General features: G+C 48.6%; 1 protein-coding gene across 2 annotated transcripts; it reads right to left on the reverse strand.

Annotated features, from left to right (window-relative positions):
* Positions 1-1,391: 1,391 nt before the first annotated feature.
* On the reverse strand, positions 1,392-17,278 carry LOC137436642 (apolipoprotein L4-like). Of its 2 annotated transcripts, none has more exons than XM_068130603.2 (3): positions 17,084-17,278; positions 3,364-3,457; positions 1,392-3,031 (listed from the first exon to the last, which is right to left on the reverse strand). In XM_068130603.2, exon 3 carries the CDS (start codon positions 3,007-3,009, stop codon positions 2,035-2,037), a length of 975 nt encoding a protein of 324 aa, XP_067986704.2. In that variant the 5' UTR covers positions 3,010-3,031; positions 3,364-3,457; positions 17,084-17,278; the 3' UTR covers positions 1,392-2,034. The 2 variants fall into 2 exon arrangements, with proteins under 2 accessions (XP_067986704.2, XP_067986706.2); XM_068130605.2 differs by lacking the exon at positions 17,084-17,278 and adding an exon at positions 16,806-17,006.
* Positions 17,279-20,059: the final 2,781 nt, after the last annotated feature.

A 20,059-nucleotide genomic window follows, 5' to 3' on the forward strand; every position in this document is an offset into this window, starting at 1 on the left:
TTGGATTGTAAAGGCCCATCGGCATGAGGTCGTGCAAGCTTATATAAATCAATTCGAACTATAGAACCCAGATGATTTTATCCTTGTGAACACAAAGTTTGTATGCGTCACACAAACAAGTCTGATTGAAGTTTTTTTTTTCGGAAGAAGACGATGCGCGAGAAAAGTTGAAAATTTCTTCATTGTGATGTGATTTTTGTTTTTTTCAGCCGCTCCAATGGCACACCACATGGATTTGATCCCCACCACTCATATACGCCGTTTGGCTCAGGCCGAGAGCCCAATATATAATCATTATCTACAGGACATTAAAAAAAATTGACCAACTCAAAATATGAGGCAACTTCCCTTGGACTCTGACTCGAGATCCATTTTGCTCTTCATTCACTTAAAGGTTCTTGTAATATTAGTCCCCTTGTAATAACACGATGTATTTTTTTTATTTTTACATTGGCACAAAGGATCTATTTTGACCTTTTATGAGTTAACCGACGATGATGCCGTGACATAACGAGGCAAAAAGCACCACCCACATCTTATTTGAACTCTCACCCCTTCCTCTCACTCTTTGGCTCTCCACTCTTGTGGCTCTGGGAATAAAAACACGAATGGCCTATTGTGCTTTCAGTAGTAGTGTATTCGCTGTGTTTTCTACCTCATCCGCCATTCTCCTCTTGCGGTATTGTGAAACCGTACAAGGGCGAGTGTAATGGCAGACAGTTTTAACATGCCAAGCATGTGCCAACTTTGTCTTGCGCTTGGCACTTCAATGGCAGCTAAAAGAAACTGCTGTAATGCAAGAGTGTGTTTTGGTTTTCAGCACTTTGTTTTATATACAAGATCGTTTTCATGAAAGAGTGAAGTCTTCTTTTGTATTGAGCACAAGGACTGACTCTGGAAGGTGGTTTCAAAGATGGAAGAAGTGAAGAATGAAAGGGTTGGGGTGTCCAATCAGCCTGAAGTTTGGAAGTATAGTTGGGAGATGGTTCCTGGAAGAACGCGTACATCCTGGAGGAGCCGGGAAGGATCGGAGCGATGGGGAAAGCAGATCGGGAGGTAGACACAAGCAGGAGCAGTAAAAACGGAGAAGTCATCAACCTGTCTGCGATGCGAGTTTAACGGGCCTTGTGCTTCAACCTCATTGCAGGGGTTGTATTTGGCGCTCAGATAGTGGTCAATCAATAATTCAACTTGATTCACACCTGGTTCTGCTTTGGAAGAAGAAAAAAACTTATGATTCAAAGGGACAATCCAATGGGATATTCATTCACACCTCATCTCTTCCTTTTAGACTAACATTTATCCGCAGCATGTCATCGTCTCTGTGTTTTGGGCATTACCATAATTGTATAGGTCATCATTGGGTAAGCATCATGGGTTAGTTCGTGATGAACAGGTAGGAATATTTATTTTTATTTTCAGGAAAGAAGACACTCCTTGAAGAGCTTAATTGTGCAAAACGAACACAAACATGCAATTATCAGGCAAAAGCAACATACAACATTCAGAGATGTGCATAATAACTAGAAATCCATAAACAAGAAAAACGCAAATGGCACAATGTAAAACACAAGTGAATAAATCATCAGTTTTCAAACAGCAAACAAGAGCAGAGAGAAGAAAAGCGGATCAAAAGAAAGGAAAATACAGAAGTGAAACTCAGCATTACCAGGTGAAGATATTTCAAAATCAGAGACACCATAGTTCATTGTACCTTCTAAATGATGCTGAAGTTATTGCCCCCACCAAGTCGGTCTCCTTAGCTGGGATGCACAATGAGATCACTATGGAGAGTAGGAGATGATAAAGAGGAAAGGCACAGGTGGACCTGACCCCTCAACATCACACGGGGCCGAACAACGCCTACACCTACTCCTCGTCTTTCCTAAGGCACCGACTCCTCATCCTTCATAAGGACTGAAATTTTGCTATCGACAGTGAGTTTGAGCTCCTCTTGCTGTTACAATTGTTCCTCCAGCTATTACAATTGAAAAACATGCAAAAAAAAAAGAAGATCCTTCAAATGAGTGAGATTTAAAATAATTCGAAATAAGGATCTTTCTTGGAATAATCATCATTTTCTTCACTGTGTTTAGGAGGAAAGTACTTCTGATAAACCTTCTGAACCTCGGGAATGTTTGCCTCCAAATCTGTAGCCATTTTCTCCAAGTTATTTGCAGCTACAGAGGGGTTTCCGTTGTACATGTCGAGCGAGGTCTTGATCAGCACACCGATGTCCACCACCATGAGGACGCCAGAAAATGCGATTCCGGCCGTCCGAAGCCCCGTTCTCAGCGCGACACTGGCAGCCCCTTTGGTCACGCTGGTGCTTATTTCACCACTGATAGCACCGAAATACAGCGCATCCTTGGCGACGTGTCCTGCAGCTGCAGTAGGAGACAAGGAGGCTTGGGTAATGTTGACGGTGTGCTCTTTAGCATCAAGCTTAACGACCGGTGATTGAAATTCATCCAGCATTTCGATAAGAAGCGTTCCATTTTGTGCATCTTCGTCCATCATTTCCATCACCTCCTTCTTCTTTAAATGTTCCTGGACAGTCTGCACAATGGATGCCCCTCCGGCAGTCAATCCACCCGCTACCCCTGTTGCTGCTCCTGCGATGGTAAGCCCGATGGAAACTCCAAAGGTAACTGGAATGAGGGCCAGGCCAACGATGGACATTATGCCTCCAATTACACCAACTGAGCTTCCAGTTACCTTTGCGATATTGACATTTTTCTCCGTTTCCTGCAGTTGCTCGGCCATTTTGCGGATCTCGCCGATTACGCTCTTCCTGCATTTTTCCCATCGTTCAAACACTTCCTTGGGTGTTCCTTTTGGTTTCTCATCTGCAACTTCATCACCATCCATAAGGTTCAAACGACCTCCCTGTAGCTGGTCCTCGTCATAATCGTCTGACAAGAGATGTGTTTCTTCACCATCCTCTTGACCTCCTGGACTCGAGGTTTGCTGAGGTCTCAGAAAGGAAATGGTATCCTTTGTTGTCATATTTACAATCCTTCAGAGCAGTCTGTAAAATAACAAAATTGTATAAATGTTTTTTTATATAATGGTGCATAAAATTTTTAGAACTTTTGAACTTCTTAAAAAGTTTTTTTTTTAACATGAAAGAGAAGACAAAAAAGTCAATATGGAAGAAGAAAGAGGATGGACAAAATGATATATTGGCAAAGTAGTACCAAGTACCACAACTTAGGAGGAATGCAAGGATCATTTCATACAAGTTTGGTAAAAGTTTATAATTACACCAGTTTTATACAAGCTTGTTTTAGCTCAACAATAAGTTAAAAGCACCGTTTCATGGTTGCACACACCCCAGGTATCCACATATGCTTCTTATACCTGTGTGTCCAGAAGGGTGGAACTCTCCCTTACTTGATCACAGGCATTCCTCCAAACCACGACGTCACTTCTTCACACACTCATCTCGGTGTTTCTGAAAAAAGGTAGTAATGTACAGTCGGTGACACTATTGGACAACGAGTCATTTGACACTCAGTCAATCAGATGACACTATTGGACCATCATTAAGGGATGCTCCCTTTTCCAACCGGAAAAGGGAGCATCCCTTAATGTAACAGCTATTCTAGCCATGTCTTCAAAATGGTTTGAACGGTCATCGGTGATGCTCTGGAGGTACTCGCTTCCAGCTACGATCTGGTCCAGGCTGGTATTCCAACAATGACTGTCGCCTACAACTTTGGAATCTAAACTGTTTTCACTTCGACCCTTTAAGATCTGTTTAAGCAGCTTCCAGTGGATGATGACTGGAATTCACATCTTCGATACAATTTTTCAGCCACTGAATAGTAAGATCCAGACAAAAGACGATGCATAAAAGACGAGTCGGTTAATCTAATACCGAAAAATCATGAACCAGGTTTTGTAAAACAAAATCCATTTGTGTACATTGTACATCCAACATCAATACGTTTCACGTACAAAATCAAAATCACGTACAAAAATCGACCTGCCTAGCTTGTAACTTGTACAGATATCCCCTGCACTCCCATCAAATGTAGGTAGTGCTGATTGAACCGATAACCTGAAGCAGGAAACGGCCGAGGTAACGACACACCCTTGTTTATTTAAGACCGAAAGGTATTGATTTATTTACCTGGGCCATTCATTCCATTGTGACTCTCATGACATGTCTGATAAATTTTTCATTTCAAAATACCTGTTTCCGAATTCTTTCAGGGAAAGTATTATGAATTTTGGGGTAGTGATATATAGATCAGGTAGATCTGTATAGGTATCATGCTCCGACTGTCGTGAAGAAGAAGAACCATCTCGATGTACATAAGCAGGGGCTTGTCTAGCCCGGATGTCGGATTAAGTGTATATTTGTGGTCATACAAGGATGGCCTTGTGTTAAATAGAGTAAGGATTATGCTAATTCCCCTGTGTGTGAGACTTGTGATCTATCCATTGTCCCGTATGGCAACGCACACAGACACGTAGAGTAGTTAGGCCCATTAGTGCACACACTAATTAAATCCCTCCAACAATAAAACTAACCAGAACCCAGATGATGCATTTGGGCTGACAACCTCGACTTGGCAGACACACATTGCTCAGGCAGGCTGAGGCCACGCCCACCTCATGAAGGATTGGTCTAAGGGTTTGATGGGGAGATCACACCATTGGACAAGACACCACCAATAGGGAGACGAGGCAGGATGAAGCTCGTGATTGGTCAATGTAAAGGCAAGAAGTTGGCCACTGATTGGTGGAAGGAAGACACGAGGCAGGACAAAGGCCGCCGATTGGCAGAGTAAGGAAGGACTGGTGATTGGCCAGGGGAGGGGCAAGAAGCTTCCCTCGGATTGGAGGATGTGAGGGGCGAGCAAGAAGCGATGCGCTGATTGGAGGAGACGCGCCGGTGACGTCACGAGCTGACGTTAAAGGTTCGAGGAGACTGACATTTTCTCTCCCTTCTCTCCCTTCTCTCCCTTCTCTCCCTTCTCTCCCTTCTCTCCCTTCTCTCCCTTCTCTCCCTTCTTACCCTTCTTGCATTGGATCCCTTCTTGTTCTGGTTCCCTCCCGTTTGGACTGCTTTCCCTTGCGTTCTTGACCCTGGAGAGACAGTGGAGCGCTGACGATCTGCTTTCCCTGCGTTCACGTGCAGGACCTTGCGAGCGATCGCGCAGGGATGCGAGGCTTGCCGTTGCAGAGTACGCGGGCCTAGCAGCGCGTGAACAAGGGCGCGTTGAGGCCTTCCTCCCGCCAACACTGGAGCTGCGTCTGGACTGCGCTTGCAGCCTGACGATCCCTGACACTCAGCCAGTTGAGATAAGCCCACACACCACACATGACCCCTTTCTTTTCATTTATTCTTCCTTCGTCCGTGTTTTAGACGTCTGGTGTGGGAGCGCTCTATTTAGAAGATTTAATTTACCGTCTCGTTCTTGTTCTCAGGTTCCGTTAAATAAATCTATTATTTTTGTACATTCTAATTCCGTCTTGTTTGAGTTTATTTCCTGCAAGTTTTGAAGCCTGCCCGGCGAGATCGTGTCAGGTAAAAGCTTCCCGCTTCTTCTTCATCTCTCTTCCTCCCGCGCATATATAGTGAAATCCGCTATTGAATAACGCCTTCATTAACGCTCGTTTCCATCCATGATTTCCCAGTCTTCACCGAGGGGAATTACACGACAGTATTTTAACCTTGATATACATTCAGGAGACTCCAAGCGTAGAAAACAAAAAAAATGAATGATAATTTATTATAAAGTATAAAAATGAATTTACAAAGGCTGAGACTCATGACAGACACAACTTGGCATTTTCACCCTCTTGGATGAAAGTTCATATTTGTAGCCTGCCATTGCATCAATTTATTGATGTAGTCTGCCAGTGGGGAAGACAGAGAGAGGTGGGGGAGAAAGAAGGGGGTGGGGGAGAGACCGAGAGGGGTGCTGGGGGGAGAAAGAGAGAGAGGGGGGGGGTGCTGGGGGAGAGAAACAGAGATGGGTGGGGGGGGGGAGAGAGAGGGGTGGGGGAAAGAGAAGGGGGGGTCGGGGAGAGAGAGAAGGGGGTGTTGTGAGAGAGAAACAGAGAGGGGTGGGGAAGATAGAGAGGGGTGGTAATTTTACATTGAACTAATAAGGTAATTTTCTCAGTTAGGTTCTTTAATTTAACAACCAAGATAAAAATTAAATACTTACTTTTGTGAATCGCATGTCTTCAATAAGGATTAGTGTATTTACATAAATTTGTGATGACTACAGCTATAGGACTTGATCGTCTCTGGTTGGAGCAGCACTCTGTAAACTGACCAAGATTTTGCTGGTGAAGCTAACAGCTTGGCAGGGAAAATTCCATTGTGAAGAAATAGGACTGTATTAGCTAACTAATTCAGCATCACTATGATCCCTACATTCAGGGTAGGGAATCTTGGTTATTGAGGGTCAGATCTCCAAATGTTTTATATATTTATAAACTTCAGATAATACTGCCCTTCACTCGAGGGCTGCGATGACATTGCTCGTAAAATTAGTCAATTGCTAGCACTTGGAATTCTGCCTCATAATGAAAACAAACGTATTTTTCCCCAAAAACAGGACACCAAGACTAAACACTCCAGGCTTTCCTCCGTGAACCATAAAAATGTGCATTTCCAGTCTCCATTTTATTTTTGAACTACAACGACACTCTTTGACGTCACGACATCGACCGATATGCTACCGCCCACATTATTACATCATTATACCTACTTGCACCGAGTTTGATTTAAATCCATTCAGCTGTTCTAAAGTATCACATTTTTACCTGACATGACCTCTGACCTCACCAAAATCACAAAATCGTGTCACTCCTCACCTTTGATGCCAAAATATAATCAGTTCATCCTTGCATCATAATATATACTTATACAAAGTTTGGTCAAAATCCCATCACTGGTTCACAAGTTGATGCGGCAACATAATTTTTACTTAACATGACCTCTGACCTTTGACCTCTTGACCCCAAAATTTAATCAGTTCATGTTTACATCATTATACATACCTGTACCAAGTCTGATTTAAATCCCTTCAGCTGTTCTCAAGTTATCACATTTTTACCTGACATGACCTCTGACCTTTGACCTCTTGATGCCATAATCCAGTCAGTTCATCTTTGCATCATATATACTTATACCAAATTTGTTCAATATCCGATCACTTGTTGACAAGTTGGCATGACAACATAAATTTTACTTAACATGACCTCTGACCTTTGACTCCAAAATCTAATCAGTTCATCTTTGCATCATATATACTTATACCAAGTTTGTTCAAAATCCCATCACGGTTCGTTCATGAGTTGGCGTGGGAACATAATTTTTTTTACTGTGTCGTGTTCCCGGGGTGAACACCCCTAGGGACGGATAGCCAAATGAGCTTAAACTCCGAGGCGTTAATTCCAATGGCAGTGTGAATATGCACGGGGGATGAGGGCAGCGAAGCTCTTACCTGTACGGATCCCACTGGACATCTTCGACCCTGGTAATCAAATCAAACTGACACGGAATTATAATGCAAAAATACCGTATTTATTGAAAGAAATGCCGGTAACAAAAGAATGCACGGTAAACTAAAATTCCTAAGCGAGGGACCCTCCATACAGACTCGTATACAACACAAGGGGAAAAATAACTGGAAAATAATGCGTGTTTGTGTGTACTTAGCTCTGGTCCCCTTGATCGTTCCGGATTGTCACATGCCCCCACGTCCGTGCGCGGGAAAGCACACTGGTTGGCGCAAAGTCCGTGCGCGGGAACCAGGCCTTGGCACGCAGTTCACTCCTCCAACCGCCGAGCACGAAGCGAGCAGGCCGCGCCCGTCCTCGTCGTCCACTTCACACAGCATCCACGTCTCTCAGTGCACCCAGACGATGCACAGCCAGCACCGACGAGCCAAGGAAAGGACAATACGGTCGCTCGAACCGATGAAAGCCAGGGACCACGAAGACAAAATGCGCGAATGTGTCTGCCTTCCATGAACACCAGGAAGCGAGAGGGATATACAACTGCTCGTAATGGAGGCCAGCCCAGAGAGAGGGAAAATGTCGGGACCCAAGTCTTTTGTACCATGGGCTCTTACGTCATCCGACGATGTGGCGCCATGCTCCTATCAGTGAGTCCCATCTCATCGCTCTATGGTACCCTAACCAATCACTGCTCTTCAGGGAGTGGCCCACCCCTGCTTTTGTGATGGTGTTCTGTGGTATCATTGGTGGTGCTCAATGTCCTGTTCCGGCTACTTTTATTTGGAGTTTATTTTAGGTGTGAAGTGCATAGCGGGTGTGGTGTGTGTCATAAGGAGCAAGGGGAAAAGTACAGAGGCGATTTACATACAGGGAATTTACCATTAATCCCTTACTAATTAACATAACCCCAACCCTCGTCATGGGGAAAATTATACAATGACGCGACATCCAGTCTAACGGATTCCCTACTTAAGGTACATTGGGGTTCTTCTTCATCGTGACATTCAGTGCACACTATACTATACAATTCTACCTGGACTAGGGTATTGCATTGCCTACCCCACATAAACGTAACAATACTGTTGCGGATGCCGGGTTCGTCGACGTACTGTGGGGGGGTTTATGCCCCGTTTCCTTTCGAACTCCGGTTCCACCGAGGCCGCCGACCGCGAGCGACTAAACTCGTGATTGACGGATTGCTAAACAATTCCGATCGCCAACCTCCCAGCCACGCGCCGAAGAGTTTGCTGGTCAATTGATCCCAAATACCTTCAAGACACGTGACCGAAGAAACCGGGGATCGAACCCTCGCTTTCACACACCTTATGGGGTGCCGAGTGGATTTGCACGGTGTGGAAAGCGGCGTTGCCTCACGTGATTTACGGACCTGATTCAAGCCAAATTCGGTCTCGGGTGATGCTAGGCCAATGGAGAAAAGACGTACCCGAACAGGTTTGAAAGTAATAACCAAATGTACAGCCTTTTATTTTGAAGGCACAGAGAAACAGAGACGAAGATGCACCTTATTAATTCCTTACCTAATTATAACCCCACTGGCGCCTTCACACTCTCACACTCACACAGGGAATAATATGCTGGTTATTGGTACCGATGTACGTGCTGGGATTGACTCACAGGTGGCCGCGGCTGTGCGCTGCGTGCAGTTCAATCCTCGATCTGGACGTGCAGCCTGGACGAGGTATCTGGACGACGAACTTCCGCACAGGTAGATGAACTTCAGCGCAGGTTGATGAACTTCAGCGCAGGTTGATGAACTTCAGCGCAGGTTGATGAACTTCAGCGCAGGTTGGGCTAGATTCAGCGCAGGTGGGACACCAGCTTCAAGATGGGTCGCGGGAGGGGCCAACGCTTGCAGGTCCACCGGATCAGAGCGAGACATCACAAAGCACAAAGCAAGAGCACTGTGGTCGTCGATGAAGGACAAAGGCAAGAGAATCCGGGCAAAAGCACAAAGCAAGAGGAAGAGTCCAGAGATCGGCGAAGAGCGATGGGTGTCGGGCGTCGACGCAAAAAGCAAGAGAGATCTCGTGGCGCAGCAAAATCCCAAAAGCAAGAGAATGAAAATGCGCTGGACGGGGGTTTATCAGACCCGCCCACACCTCCAAAATGTTCCACAGCCTCCCATTGGCTGAGGTTGGTCGCATGCTGGCCTTCAATCCTTCCTTCTCCCAGGAAGGTTTCAGTTTTCCTTCCCCCTTTCATTTGGGGAGGTTTCACAGCCCATTGGTTGCTTGCTGGTGCAGTGTCCTGACCTGTCCTTGGTCACGTGGGCCTTTGCTTCTGGCCACGCCCTCCTGCTCATCAAAATGTCCTCCTTTGATCACACGAATGTTTGAAATCCTGCCTAACTCTCAACTCATATTTGGTCTATATTATTACACAATGGGAAAGGGCTAATCTTTACATTCAATAAGAAATAACTAACTACTGCAGGCTACCTGTTGTCGTGCAATTAACTATAGGGGATTTGCCTTTATGGCAAAACCGCAAAAATACTTATACCAAGTTTGTTCAAAATCCCATCACTGGTTCATGAGTTGGCATGCGAACATAATTTTTTTGCTGAGCATGACCTCTGACCTTTGACCTCTTGACCGCAAAATCAAATCAGTTCATCTTTGCATCATAATACATACTTGTACCAACATTGGTCAGAATCTCATTAGTGGTTCACAAGTTAGCGCAGTAACAAGATTTTTACCTAACATGACCTCTGACTTTTGGCCTTTGACCTCGTGACCCAAAAATCTAATGAGTTCATGTGTACCTCATTATACATAAGTTTGACTAAGATCCTTTCAGCCGTTCTCAAGTTATCGCCGTAATGAAAACCTATTACATGGATGGACAGATGGACAGCCCGAAAGCATAATGCCTCCGGCGACTTTGTCAGCGGAGGCATAAAAAGATAGGGGCAATACCCGTGGTGCTCACCTGGTAGAATAAACAGTATACTGCACCGACTAAGGGTATTTTAAACCAATTTCAATGGTTGCTAGAAGACAGGGCAGCATGTAGAATCATACCAACATAATCATAAGACTTAGTAATAATCATAAGACTTTAAACAAACAAAGAAAAAAATACCTATTTTGGGGGGCAACCCCCTCTCTCCAACCCCATATCTGAGACCCCAATTTTTCTAATGCCTTGAACAAACTTTGGTACTTCATTGGTGATTAAGGTTGTGGTGAAGTTTCGTCGAAATTGCGTGTGTAGTTTCTGAGAAGAAAGCAAATACCTATTTTGGGGGGCAACCCCCTCTCTCCAACCCCCTCTCTCCAACCCCATATCTAAGACCCCAATTTTTCTAATGCCTTGAACAAACTTTGGTACTTCATGGGTGATTAAGGTTGTGGTGAAGTTTCATCGAAATTGCGTGTGTAGTTTCTGAGATGAAAGCAAATACCTATTTTGGGGGGCAACCCCCCCTGTAGACACACAAAGGGGCAGATTTTTTTTAATGCCGTGAACAAACTTTGGTGCAGCACGGGTGGTGAAGGTTGTGGTAAAGTTTCATTGAAATAGTGTGTGTAGTTTCAGAGGAAAAAGCAAAATTCCTATTTTGGATGGTCAAACCTGGACCCACTTTGACCCCGGTAAACCCCCTTAGACCCCGATTTCTTTTAATGCCGTGAAGAAACGTTAGTCACAACACAACAAATATCAATTGTGCCAAATTTGGTCGCAATCCCATCAGCGGTTTCGGGGAAGAAGTTTCAAGTGTTTACGGACGGACGGACGGACTGACGGACGGACGGATGGACGGACGGACGGACGGACAACGCGCCATCGCATCAGCTCCCCTGAACTTCGTTCCAGGTGAGCGAAAAATGAGCCTGATGTGTCCTTGGTGTAGAAATTGCCCACGTTGTAAAAAAAATTAAAACAATTATTGATCACGTTTTACAATATGCAGGTAAACAGTGAACTCTTTAAATGACATTGTTCTGTACTTCAAGTTACTGTATTCATGCTTAAGCGGATGATACAAGTTGATATATTCCTTTCGAGTTTAAAAAGACCAGGTCATACCACGTGTTCTATCTTCAAAATATCCCGTCTAACCGGTTGGAGTTGTACATTAAAGCCTGTTTAGCGTTCCCCTCTGAAATATGCTCACCGTACATACTGTAGCGGCTGCTGCTGGGTTTTCACAATCGCCTTGCACCTATCAAGGACGCGGAGCGATCACCATGCCGGGCTCGTCCAGGACGCCCGGGCAGGCCCGCGCTCAACTTGCCAGGCCTCGGTCGGGACGCTGGGCCACGCCCCCTGGCGCCGGGCCTGGGCCAAACCCCTGGGTTAATCGATATATATTGCTGCCCGATAAACGGGTTTTCAGAGTGCCTGAGTGTTTGATTTCATTAAAGCAACTCGGATGAATTCTAGCTTTTTGTCGCGTCCATTCTTCCGATCGACGTGGGAGCCCCAGCTCCTTCATTGGTGACCTATCGACATGGACACGGCAGTCGCCCTTAAACTGCCTACCTTCTGGGAGGCTCACACGGCGGTTTGGTTCGCGCAGGCGGAGTCCCTGTTCGCCCTGCGAGGCGTCACGGCCGACGACACCCGCTTCCACCATGTGGTAGCTGCGCTCGGGTCGGCTACCGCGGCCCGCGCCCTGAGCCTCCTCGAAAGCCCGCCAGCCGCTGACAAATACGGCGCGATTAAGAAGCTGCTCCTCGATGCTTTCGCCCTCCCATCGGCGGAACGCGCACGGCGCCTGCTCGAACTGCCTGAGCTCGGCGACACGCGCCCTTCCGAGCGAATGGATTACATGCTTTCACTGCTCGGCGAGCACTCTCCGGCATTCCTGTTCCGGGAGCTGTTCCTCCGTCAGCTGCCTAACCCGGTACGCCTCGCCCTGGCAAGCACGACGATCACAGATCCCCGGGCCCTTGCCAGAGAAGCCGACAAGATCTCCGCCGCAGGACAGCGCATCGCAGCGGCGACATGGGACCCACCGCCGTCCGACGCAACACCCATGGCGCCCGAGCACCCGGCACGGTCGACGGCCGAACTGCCGACGCAATTGGCGGCCGCTCTACCGAGCCGACCACCTCCAGCACGACGACCGAGGCCTCCACCTGACCAAGCGTGGTGTTACTATCATGCCAGGTTCGGACAGAAGGCCCGGACATGCCGACCCCCGTGCACCTTCGGCAGGCCGGGAAACGGCCGGGCCGGCGTTCATTACCAGCCATGAGCGCCGGCCACACGGGCAACTTACTGTTCATCACGGATAAAGCGTCCGGACGGTGCTTCCTGTGCGACACCGGCGCCCAACTGAGCGTCATACCCGCCTCTGACCAGGACAGGCAATCCGCGGTTTGCGGCCCCTCCTTGGTTGCGGCCAACGGATCGACTATCCGCACCTTCGGCCCGCGCAACGTCACCCTCTGCTTCGGCGGCCAACGCTTTGCTTGGACGTTTGTAACCGCCAACGTGCCCATGGCTCTGCTAGGCGCCGACTTCCTCTGCGCACACGGACTGCTGGTGGACGTCCAACGGCGTCGTTTAATCAACGCTGAAACCTTCAGCTCCCTGGTATGCACATTGAGCAGCTCCGCGCCGACCGAGCTGGCATGCACCGTCCCGGCGGCGAACGAGTTTGCTCGCCTGCTCACGGAGTTCCCGGCCCTCACGCGGCCGACGTTTTCGGCCGTCGCAGTACGGCATGGGATCGAGCACCACATACCAACCACGGGCCCGCCGGTCTACGCCAGGGCCCGCCGCCTCGACCCAGCCAAGCTCGCCGTAGCGAAGGCCGAATTCGACGCGTTGGAGCACCTCGGCATCGTGCGGCGCTCCGATAGCGCGTGGGCCTCGCCACTGCACATCGTGCCAAAGCCGGGGGGTGGATGGCACCCGTGTGGCGACTACCGCCGTCTCAATGACGCTACCACCCCCGACAGGTACCCGATCCCGCATATCCAAGACTTCTCCGCCCGTCTGGCGGGACGGGTCATTTTTTCGAAAATTGATCTCATACGGGGATATCACCAGGTACCTGTCAGGGCGGCCGACGTCCCTAAAACGGCAGTCATCACGCCGTTCGGCTTATTCGAATTCTTGCGGATGCCGTTTGGTCTCAAGAACGCGGCTCAGGCGTTCCAGCGCTTGATGGACGGCGTGCTGCGTGACCTGCCGTTCCTTTTCGTTTACCTGGACGACATCCTCGTCGCCAGCACGTCCCGGGCCGAGCACCTCCTCCACCTCCGAACACTGTTCGGGCGCCTCAGCGAGCACGGCCTCATCGTCAACCCGGCCAAATGCCACTTCGGCACGACGGCCGTTGATTTTTTGGGCCACCACATCACCAAGAACGGGGCCGTGCCGCTGCCAACCAAGGTCGAGGCCATCACCACGTTCCCGCGTCCCCGCACCATAAAGGCCCTGCAGGAATTCCTGGGAATGGTGAATTTTTATCACCGCTTCGTGCCCCGCGCTGCTCAACTCATGCGGCCCCTCTACGAAGCCCTCCGGGGCAAGCCGGCCAAGCACGACATCGCCTGGTCCGCAGCAATGGATGCGGCCTTCCAACGCTCAAAGCGGGCCCTCGCCGACGCAACACTGCTCGCTCACCCGGTGCTCAACGCTCCCATCGCCCTCACCACGGATGCCTCCGACTACGCGGTGGGCGCCGTACATGAGCAATGGGTGAACGGGGTTTGGCAGCCACTCGCTTTTTTCAGCCGGCAGCTCCGGCCGAACGAGCTCAAATACAGCACGTTTGACCGGGAGCTCCTCGGTCTACACCTGGCCGTCCGCCATTTCCGCCACCTCCTGGAGGGCCGACCTTTCACGGCGTTCGTCGACCACAAGCCGTTGGTTTACGCCATGGCCAAGGTCACGGAGCCATGGTCAGCCCGCCAACAGCGCCACCTCTCCGCCGTGTCGGAGTTTACCACGGACATCCGGCACGTCGCCGGCAAAAACAACGCCGTGGCCGACTGTCTTTCCCGGGCCAGCGCGAACGCGGTCCACCTGGGCGTGGATTTTGCGCTTATGGCGGCGGACCAAACCACCGACACCACGGTGCAAGCCCTCCGGGCGGCGGACACGGGCCTCCGCCTGGCCGACATCCCCTGCGCGGACACTGTCCTGCTCTGCGACGTCTCCCAAGGCCAGCCTCGCCCCATCGTGCCCGTCACCTGGCAACGCCGCATCTTCGCCTCCCTCCACGGCCTTTCCCACCCGGGCCGGAAAGCTTCCCAGAAGCTGGTGTCGGCGCGTTTCGTCTGGCACGGCCTTCGTCGGGACGTCCGCGATTGGACCAGCACCTGCACGGCCTGCCAACGGGCCAAGGTCCACCGACACACCCAGGCCCCGCTGGCACCTTTCACCGTGCCCGAACGACGTTTCGACCACGTCAACGTGGATCTGGTGGGCCCCCTCCCCCCGTCACGGGGGTTCACACACCTGCTCACCATGGTGGACAGGACCACCAGGTGGCCGGAGGCCGTTCCCCTCGTCTCCACCACCACCGCCGACGTGGCGCAGGCTTTCATCGCCACCTGGGTCGCCCGCTTCGGCGCACCGGCGGACATCTCGTCAGACCGCGGACCACAGTTCACCTCCGAGCTGTGGGGCGCAGTCGCCCGCAACCTGGGGGTCAAGCTCCACCGTACTACGGCCTACCACCCCCAAGCAAACGGGTTGTGCGAGCGATTCCACCGCTCCATGAAGGCCGCGCTCATGGCCGGCCTTCAAGACGGCGGTTGGGCCGACCGGCTGCCGTGGGTCCTTTTGGGCCTTCGCACGGCCCCCAAGGAGGACCTCCAGGCATCCACCGCCGAGCTTGTCTATGGCCAGGTGCTACGCGTCCCGGGCGAATTCGTGCCCGACGCTCAGCTCACCAGCGCTCGGACCTCCAGGAGGCCGCCCGACGGTTTGCCCCCGTGCCAACATCCCACCACGGTGACCCCCAGTCCTACGTCCCCCCAGCACTCCGCACAGCGGAGTATGTTTTTGTGCGTCACAACGCACATCGGTGGCCACTCCAGCCGCCGTACGACGGGCCCTTCCGGGTGCTGCGACGGGACGACAAGTCGTTCGTCATCGACATCGGCGGCAGGTCGGACCGGATTGCAGTGGACCGCCTCAAGCCGGCGCACGTGGACGTCGACCACCCACCACGGGTGGCCCTTCCGCCGCGGCGAGGCCGCCCCCCGTCCACGGTGCCCCCCACTCGACCGCCCACCACCTCACCGGACCCCCTCCCACGACCCGCCAGGGGTCGCTTCGGCCGGGTCATCAGGACCCCCCTCAAATTGACCCTGCCGGTGCAAGTCGATTCTGGGGGGACGTGTGTAGCGGCTGCCGCTGGGTTTTCACAATCGCCTTGCACCTATCAAGGACGCGGAGCGATCACCATGCCGGGCTCGTCCAGGACGCCCGGGCAGGCCCGCGCTCAACTTGCCAGGCCTCGGTCGGGACGCCCGGGCATCCCGGGCAGGCTCGCCCTCAACTTGCCAGGCCGCAGCCAGGACGCTGGGCCACGCCCCCTGGCGCCGGGCCTGGGCAAACCCCCTGGGTTAATCGATATATATTGCTGCCCGATAAACGGGTTTTCAGAGTGCCTGAGTGTTTGATTTCATTAAAGCAACTCGGATGAATTCTAGCTTTTTGTCGCGTCCATTCTTCCGATCGACGTGGGAGCCCCAGCTCCTTCAATACAAACATTGTAAAGATAAACCATCGCATAAGCTCCCCTGAACTTCGTTCCAGGTGAGCTAATAAGGATGGGTGGAGGAGGATGTGGGTGAATGCTAGGTGAGAGGGAGGAGGTGAGAGGGACGAGCTCTGGGTGTTCGGGGCTAATTTCCTTAAGATTTGGGCCAAAATAGTGCATTCTGGGCTTGATATTGGTCCCCTAATTTAACCCGAATTATGTTGGTTTAAAATTACACTCTTCTATAATTTGATCATAATTTAATTCCCATATAAATCACACGTTACATTAGAGAAATAAGAAAAAAATATCATAGGGAAAGTGAAGGTCTTTCCCAGAGGGGCACTGCCAGCACACATGCAATGGTATTCCAGATGTTGAGAGTTGGTGGCCATGATGTCCCCAAGTACTTTCTTTCGAAGCAAAACTCAAACCCGGAGGAAATATCACAAGATGGCTCTTAAACACCATTAACCAAGGGGTAAACGTCGACAAATTAGCCTTTGTTCATCGTTTCATACCCGAATCGAACAATGTGGTCGTTTCTTACGCAGCGTGTGGAAGCACCGCTGTGCCGCTGATGCAGTGCCCCTGCTACCAGTAAGCTGGTACTCACTCATTATGTCGACCTCGGAAGGATGACAGGCTGAGTCAACCCACCTGGTGTTAATTCAACGGCTCACGGGAGGCTCAAACTCAAAGAAGAAGCAAAGTATAAGAAGGATTAGAAGAGGAAGAGGTAGAATAAGAGAAGAAGAAGAAGCAAAGCCTTCGACGCTGAGACACGACAATCAAACTATAAATATAATACCGTACTGATACTTCCGGGTGAAACGCAACTGATACATCGCAAACAGGTAATACATTTCGAAGAAAGGTGTAACACAAACTTACGAAGAAATCGGTGCCAATGTTGAATCCCGAAGTAGGTCAAAGCAGACAGGTATGAACCCGAGGAGATGGAGTTTATAGGTGAGAAAGATTGAGGGAATCTCCTCGATTCGTGACGCACGCTTCGTGACGTTTGTCAATGGGAGGGATTTCAGGACGAGGTGTCGTCGAGTTTCGTTTTACCTGAGTAATGACACTGACAGAGCAACAAATGTGAATGCTACAATCAGAACAATATGTTGTGATCTACACGTTCATTGTTTCCATGCTCTGACTGGTTGATGTCGAGATGGTGCATGGACATTTGACGCAGACTGGGTTCGATTCCCGACCTTTCTTCTTTCGAGTGGTCAGATTAGCGAGGCGCCGAACATCCATTATTAGGGTGAATCGTTCGCATTATGATACAAGCATGAAATTTGGCAGTTATGCTCTAATACTCTCTAAATCCAGTGGATCAGCCAACTCGACATTCAACATAGCAGCCATGTTTTCCAAAATGGCCGCCAAAATTGCTAGAATGTGCCATAAACTTGTAAATATTGAATTTAGGATGTGCCATAAACTTGTAAATATTGAATTTAGGATGTGCCATAAACTTGTAAATATTGAATTTAAGATGAGCCATAAACTTGTAAATATTGAATTTCGGATGTGCCATAAACTTGTAAATATTGAATTTAGGATGTGCCATAAACTTGTAAATATTGAATTTAGGATGTGCCATAAACTTGTAAATATTGAATTTAGGATGTGCAATAAACTTGTAAATATTGAATTTAGGATGTGCCATAAACTTGTAAATATTGAATTTAGGATGTGCCATAAACTTGTAAATATTGAATTTAGGATGTATGAGTATCAATACAAGATTTTTTTTCGAATCAAAAGCAAACAAAAATTGTACACCAAGTCGAGGCTCGTGTACGAGCTAACACATATAATATATAATAAAGGGAGCTGGAGACAAGAGGAGGAGGAGAGAGGGAAGAACAACACCAGTAGGGAACAGGAACATCGGGAGATCTGTGGACGAGAGAGGGCTAGGGTGGGGTACACAGGACAAAGACCACCGACGTACGTGTACCTGCAGTGAGAGAGTGAGAAGCCCTCAGAATCAGCTTTATCGTGGGAGATACCAATGATCCTAAAAGCCTTGGTTTCTACAGCGTGAAGCCGAGCTAGGCGTGAGGCAGGAGCACCAGCCCAGAGGGGAGAGCAGTATTCCATTAAACTGCGGATGAAAGCTTTGTATATGGTGAGGAGCTCAGGTGTGCCAAGGAAGGACTTCGCACGACGGAAGATGCCCAGTCGGTGACTGGCTTTGGAGGCCAGCTTGGAAATGTGGCTTTCTCAGGAAAGATCATGGCTGATAGTAAGACCCAAAAGCTTGAGTGACAGAACTTCTTTGAGAGGATTCTCAATATTTCTTCTCAATGTTCAATCAATATTCTCAATATTTGAGAAAAATATTTGAGAGGATTGCTGAGTTTGAATCACGATACGAGTGGTGCGGTCGGCCATTAGCGCAGCCAAGAAATAATGCAAAAGTAATTTGATGTCAAACTTTTAAACTGGCATGTTTCGGATGGATGTCAAACGTTTAAACTGTTATGTTTCGGATGCCAACTTTTAAACTGGCATGTTTCGGATGCCAACTTTTAAACTGGCATGTTTCGGATGGATGTCAAACGTTTAAACTGTTATGTTTCGGATGCCAACTTTTAAACTGGCATGTTTCGGATGCCAACTTTTAAACTGGCATGTTTCGGATGTCAAACTTTTAAACTGGCATGTTTCGGATGGATGTCAAACGTTTAAACTGTTATGTTTCGGATGCCAACTTTTAAACTGGCATGTTTCGGATGCCAACTTTTAAACTGGCATGTTTCGGATGTCAAACTTTTAAACTGGCACGTTTCAGATGTCAAACTTTTAAACTGGCATGTTTCGGATGGATGTCAAACGTTTAAACTGGCATGTTTCGGATGCCAACTTTTAAACTGGCATGTTTCGGATGTCAAACTTTTAACCTGGCACGTTTCAGATGTCAAACGTTTAAACTGGCATGGTTCGGATGTCAAACGTTTAAACCGGCATGTTTCGGACATCAAACCTTTAAACTGGCAAGTTTAAGATGTCAAGCTTTTAAACTGGCATGTTTCAGATGTCTAACTTTTAAACCGGCATGTTTCTGATGTCAAACGTTTAAACTGGCATGTTGTGCATATCAAATTTTTAAACTGACATGTTTCGGATGTCAAACTTTTAAACTTGTATGTTTTCGACGTCAAATGTTTAAACTGGCATGTTTGGATGTCCAACGTTTAAAATGTCATGTTTTGGATGTCAAACGTTTGAAGTGGCATGTTTGGGAAGTCAAACGCTTGAACTGGCATGTTTCGGACATCAAATCTTTAAACTGTCATGTATCAGATGTCAAACTTTTAAACTGGCGTGTTTAGATATCAAACGTTTAACCTGGCATGCTTCGGATGTCAAACGTTTAAACTGGCATGTTTTGCATGTCAATTTTTTTAACTGACATGTTTCAGATGTCAAACGTTTAAACTGGCATGATTTGCATGTCAAATTTAAAAACTGGCATGTTTTGAATGTCAACTGACACTTCAGCTGACGGCCAATTGGAGTATTGGATAGGTAAACAGGCAACTGAAATGTGGGGATGGAGGAGTACTAAGTGTTGGGATAATTATGCAGGCTCGATGGGACCAAGCCGAATGGCCTCCTCCTACATTGACGTTTATTGCATTTCCTTGTATCATCCCATGGTGGGTCCTTCGTGAAGAGTAGCCGAGATATCATCGACACAATGAATGGATTAAAACTACTTGCTCCATTTATCATCATAGGCAAAACTTGCAACATTGATTTGAAGAACATGCTGTCCGACTGCTTAGCACCAATAGCAACAAATGATGTAAGCCAGGTAAAAACTAGCAAGGCTAAACTACTGCA

This window comes from Myxine glutinosa, chromosome 11, assembly GCF_964187855.1.
Source record: "Myxine glutinosa chromosome 11, kmMyxGlut1.1, whole genome shotgun sequence".
Classification (NCBI taxonomy): Eukaryota; Metazoa; Chordata; class Myxini; order Myxiniformes; family Myxinidae; genus Myxine; species Myxine glutinosa.